A 6,000-nucleotide genomic window follows, 5' to 3' on the forward strand; every position below is an offset into this window, starting at 1 on the left:
GATATAAGAGCTGATATTAACAAAAAGATGTTGTTTATGACATAAAGCTGCAGAGTAGCTAATCCTAGGTGTGTGCCTGACGTGAATGCCTTCACTTTGCTCTCAGAGGCACCTCAGCTCTAATCTGGCAAACCTCCCTCCCTGAAGGTCCAGAGACAAGTCAGTCTGCAAACTGTTAGAACATGAGTTTTTCCCCAAGCAAGGATCATGGTATTACACCGTGCTAAACCTTGTAGGTACATTTGTGATATAGACTAGAACTTGCCATGATCACCACTCCTGAAGTGTCTGAGGGAACATAAGAATGCTTGCTGTTCATGTTTAAAAAAGGTAAACCAATACTTTACAGGACTGTTCACTAAGGCAGACTTTTTCCTCTAAGAGCCAAGCTCTGTCCTCTGTAGTTACATGTACCGCGGTTTTATAATGCATGTGAGAATTGGAAGAGAACAGGACACTCCTCATTCTTATATCATGTGTGCCATACAGAGTATGGGCACCTCTCATGACATCAGACGAAGTTACAGAAAACATAGAGTAGATACTACTTCCCAGTTTGTATATAATTCATTTCCTGGGTTTGAGTGGTTCTATCACTTTATCTGTCGCAGATCAAATATGTGCCTTCGTGTGCAACAAGGTAACCAAATATGTGTTTATGGACATTGGTGTCGCCAATAGGTACAGAAATTACCTCAGCTGATATTGGTTTTGAAATACAGTATTTGACTTTTCTTTTAATTCACATTATTTATTTGTGGAAAGGCATGGAACAAGGACATTTCCATACAAGCTGTTAGCATTTAGATCATTTTTTTTCATTAGCTCAAAGCAAAGATATAGATTGGGCCTATGTTAGCACAAGCAACCAAAACTGCGAGCCTTTGCCATTCTGTCTGGCTACGACGACTTGCCTCGGACACTGGCTTCAGCCAGAATTGTAACTGGAAGAGGCTAGAGAGAGATACAGCCAGGTTGTGTGTCAGTGTGCTTATGCCCCAAACAGCGAGGTGTTAGTGAGGAAAAGGAGAGACTGCAAAGGTCATAAATGGATTCCTGTGAAAGACACTGATTTTCAGAAATTTGAGAGTTTTTACCCATTATAATACATGCTGCTTTAAATCATGAGACTGAATACTCCAGGATCACTAGGTGAGTCTTGGTATATAGGCAGCTTGTTCACAAGTTTTACAGATTTTTTAACACTTAGCTGGAATATCTGAACTGTATTACAATTAAAAAAAAAAATTTAAAAGACCAGACAAAATGTACAAAAAGAATTATATCAATAAATTCAGTAAATTCAGATGGAAACTGAGAGAAGGCAGTGCAAAGGCTGAATTATCTGCCATTTAATTAGCCTTGAAAGTATGGCGATCTTTGCCTGATGGATAGAAACAATAAGGCAATGATTTCTGGAGGCTTGAAGTTTCCTTATGAAATGTTGTCCTTTCTCATCACTGCACTTGGGAAGACAGCTTCTAAGCTGAAAACAAGCAGTACTGTTTCCTGTTTTGCCACTGCTCTGAGTTTCCCCAAGCAGCAACAGAGGACACGTAGAAAGTTTCAAACTGGTTTCTATGGGGCTCTTGAAGCCTTCCAGAAGCACAAGAATCTTGGCAGTTTCACCTTACCTGCTTTTGCTATTAGAAAGTCTAAGCAACAAGATATTAGTGTTACTGATGTAAGCTATTAATAGACAAGGAGACACCCAAAAATAAAGAGGTTTAAAGGACAAAATGCAACCGCAAAGAATTCTTTCAATGCAACTAGGATGGCTGATGTACAACAGAAAACATCAGAGCCCCGATGCCCGGGGTTCTCTTCAGAAGGACAAAGGACAAGGGAGACTAAAATTATAATCTTAAAAAAAGCGAAAAGATATTATTTTGGGATAATTAGCTTTGTATACAGAAGGCAATGCCTTGTTCCTAACATAGCAATATTAGCTCTTACTTGCTGTTAATTCTTCTCATTGGCTACAAACGCAGAGGAAAATGAGCTGTCAAAGGTTGTTTTCCATAGTACAAATGAGAGCACAAACAGGAAGGTATATGTATGTTAATAAGCAGGGGAGCAATGATCAGTATGCCCTTGAGAGCAGAAACATTCCTTGAGCTTTCTGATAATCTGATGGTACAGTACGCTGCTTTAGCTATAAGCATTTAAAATGTATTTATGAAGATAATTCTGCTTGTGCAGGGTCTCTCAGGTTGATGTAGCATCACTCCTACACCAGTATTTGAAACAACCACCTCTTTTTGCCCATTCACAGACACCTACATCATCTATATATGTACAATATGCAACAACTTGTCTATTGAACTGCAGTATTCCTCAACATTGTTCATTGTACAGTGCCTACAAAGACCAGTTAGATCACCACACCCTAGCTCTGCAGAGATGGAAGAAAATATTTTAATTTAAAAGAAAAAAAAAAAATGGAAGAAAGCTTTCTCTTTACAAACTTTTTTCTGCAAACAAAAGTATATTTTCTGCTTCATACATGACCATATTAAAACTGAAACCCAGGTATCAGTAATAAAAGATCTTCACATTAGAAGTTTCCCACAATTTTTTTTAAATATGGTTATCATTGTAGAAATGCTTCCCCCACTCCTCTCCTCAGGCCAGAAAAGTTCTTCATCCTTTGGTTTTGATTTGCATCTGCATTAACATGGCTGCTAATTCGAGGATGAATCTTGACAGCGTTTGCTCCTTTAAGTAGCCTTTACCTAAAAAGCAGCAACAACTGATAAATCACTCATTGGCCTGCTTAGGAGAGCTAAGCCTCATGACCCGTTCCCATCTGATGGTATATGGCACATGAAGGATCATGACAAGCGATTTTAATAAACTGTGTCATTTTTTCCATTCCCAACTACTTTTGCTCATGTAAACAATTATTCCTGCATTGAACCTATCTAAATGTCATTACAAAGGCGTGATTCAGAGGTTTGTGTTGCTGCTAGCACCTCCTTTTGTTGCTGAGTAAGAATTTTCAAGTTTGGTTTCAGTTTATGAAAATTTGTTAAAAGTTTGCTAAAGCTGCTCCAGAATACAATGTTTACTTTTTTTAAAATACATATATTTGACCCCGTAGTTTACAATCACTTTTAGAAAGCTTACAGTAATGCTACAATTCTACATCAGCTTCCCTGCTCATCCACCTGCTGATACATTCCTACAGGATGCGTAAAATCTCCTGTTTTTACTATAAGTTCTACATGCATTTTTGTCACCATGAGTTAGCAAATATGTTTTCCTTCACAGAGTTTCAAAACAATAATAATTTAACATCTTGGCACATTCCATTGTCATTATAACCTCCTGTTTGTTGAATGCATTAAAAAAAAACCCAACCTTTTATCCATAAAAGGTACAATTTAAACTATTTTCTGTTCCCTTTCCTGAAAAAAAAAATGAAAAGTATGTCTCTGAAACTTAAATGGATCTGAAGAACTTCAGTGATTAATTTTATGTTTCCAAATTGCTGGAAAAGGTTACATTCCTACCATTCCACTCAAGATTCACTACTTCTATTCAAGATTCTTTTTTTAGATGGTGTGCATGAATAAATCACATCTGACAAGATACATCCAGCTACAAAGAATCAGATAACGTATGTGGAGAAGAGCATATACAAATAAAGTGTTTTCCAGAGTACAAAAGGATTAAGGGTTGATTACCCTTATAGAAATACTACCCGATAGAAAGACAACAGGTATTTTGAATTTCCGATCTGCTAACGCATCTTCCTTTTTCTATGTACTGTTTTACTGATTTAGGTCCCTGAAATCTACTGGGTTTTTTCTTCTGTAGTTCTCTTAGTACCTGTCTGCAGGAGAAGAATTGGCGACAATGCTGGTTGCCATTGATACAGACTAACACTTTCTCAGCAAAACTATTCAGTAAGAGGTAGAGGGATGGAATAACATGAATTATTCCCTTCCTGCTATAAGGTTAACTGCTTAACAAAGGTGCTTCCAGCACCTGTTCTGCTAGCACGCGAACACTTGGTCTAGTGAAGATAAGAAATGGGGCATATTCCACAGACAGGTCTTTAGCTGTGTGTCACTGCATCCAGGTCCGTAGGAATTCTATACATCAAGTATCTGGTTTGATAGCAATAAAATAATTCATGTAAAAGAAAGCAGAAAGGGACATTTCTTTAGTTTCCTAACTTTAAACCCGGTCACTTTTGAGGTGCCACGATACAATTGCACAGTCTAACCGCCTCGCTAAGCAGATCTATTTTTAGGCAGCCTCTTTGTTATTGTATCTCAGTGCCCACTTTTTAAACTCAGTCTAGTTTGGCTGGTAGCTGAGCTTACAAGTGCCGCCACACGTCTCTTCTATAAGTGAGTATAAAGATACAATCGTTTTAGTTCTGTAACAGCATAACGATACAATGTTAACGTACACTGGCCAATAAGTCGGAAAGATCGAAACAAAAACAAAAAACATACACATCTGCAGAAAAGCTCAGGCGTAACAACTTCACACGCACACCTGTACGGCAAACTGTTTGCAAGCTATGCATCACCCCTGACACGGCTGCGTCCCCGCTTTACATAAGGCCGGCCAAATACCGGCCTGCCAGAGGAAACCGGGTACCAAGTTGAGCCAACGCTTGGGAAAACTGCCCGAGTTTATCAACTCCGCCGTGCGCGCACCGCAGCCTCCCTGGCAAAGCTTCCGCGAAACTACCTGTGAGGCAGCCGGGTGGGAAACACGGGCTGCCTCAGGCGTTTCCCCACCCCGCGCCCCCCTCCTCGTCGCCCAAAGCGCGGTGTCGACCCCGTCCCCCGTCCCCGGGGCTCCCCCTCCGGGCAGCGGGGGAGCCGCCCCGCCGCCCCCTCCCGCCTTCCTTCCCCCCCCCCTCCCCTCCGCGGGCCGCCCCCGCCGCCACTCACCAGCTGCGCGCCGCACACCGCCACCAGCGTGCACCGGCCGCTGCAATAGCCCATGGCTCCCGGCACCCCGCGCCGCCGTCCCGCGCCGCGCCGCGCCCACTCAGGCGGCGGGAGAGCACCGCCCGGCCGCCGCCCGGCTCCCGCCTGCCGCCGCCGCCGGCGCGCCCCAGCCCGGGACCCGCATGGGGGCGCGCCCGCCGCCCGCCCGCCCGCCCGCCCGCCCTAGCCGCGGCCGCAGCGCCCGCCGCCTCGGTGGCCGCCGGCAGCGGGGCCGGCCGCCCCCGCGGAGGGCGGCAGCGCCGGGGGGAGGGCGGCGGCAGGTGCCTGCAGGAGCAGCCGCGCTTTGCCGCGCAGCCCCAGAGGCATCTGGGCTTCAAAGTTTGCCCCCTCAACTCCGCTCGCAAACCATCCGGGCTCGCAGCCGTCTGCGGCGGGGGGAGGCGGGGGGGAGGAGGGGAGGAGGGAGGGACGGGGAGGCGAGGCGAGGCGAGGCGAGGCGGCGGTGCTGCTGAGCTCTCTTCACGCTCGGAGAGCGGCTTCCCTCCTGCCTACGGCACAGCCGCTCCCCCACCCTCCTTCCTCCTCCTCCTCCTCCCGGTAGGAATTAGGCAGCCCCAGCAGTGGAAACCCCCCGCCTGGGGGCTCCCCCGCCGGAGGGCGCGGAGGGGCGGCGCGGCGCAGCGGCGGGGACGGGCGGCTGCCGCTTTGTCTGCTCGGGCGGGGCGAGGGCGGCTTCGCCCTCCGGGGTGCCTTTGTCTCGGCGGGACACCCCTCCGCGCCCACCCCTCCCGGGGCTCCCCCGCGCTGCACCGCGCCGCGCCGCCAGCGCCGGGCCCAGCCGTGGCGCGCCGCATCCCCGCCGCCGCCCAGGCACAGGCCCCCGGCGTAGGGGCGGCGGCGGGGGCGCGGAGCGCGGCGGGGCAGAGCGCGGGCGCGGAGCGGAGCGGCCACAGCCCCGCGGCGGGCCGGGCGCGCTGCTGCCGCCTGCCGGGCCCCGGCCGCCGGTGCCCGGGGAAACCGCCTCGGCCGGCTCTTCCTCCGCGCCTGCTGCCGCCGCCGCTCCGGCCGGCACCGGGGAGAGCTC

General features: G+C 47.9%; 1 protein-coding gene across 2 annotated transcripts in view; it reads right to left on the reverse strand.

The window, feature by feature from the left end:
* Nucleotides 1-5,070, reverse strand: part of NKAIN2 (sodium/potassium transporting ATPase interacting 2) — a 549,848-nt gene extending 544,778 nt beyond the window's left edge. For both annotated transcript variants that reach the window (XR_010372212.1, XM_064447366.1), the window contains exon 1: nucleotides 4,917-5,070. Coding sequence is in view for 1 of the 2 variants with exons in the window: in XM_064447366.1 (XP_064303436.1) it covers nucleotides 4,917-4,970 (54 nt within the window). In the remaining variant the exon portion in view is untranslated. The remainder of the gene's footprint in view (nucleotides 1-4,916) is intronic.
* Between the last annotated feature and the right edge of the window lie 930 nt (nucleotides 5,071-6,000).

Source organism: Phalacrocorax carbo, chromosome 3, assembly GCF_963921805.1.
Source record: "Phalacrocorax carbo chromosome 3, bPhaCar2.1, whole genome shotgun sequence".
Taxonomy (NCBI): Eukaryota; Metazoa; Chordata; class Aves; order Suliformes; family Phalacrocoracidae; genus Phalacrocorax; species Phalacrocorax carbo.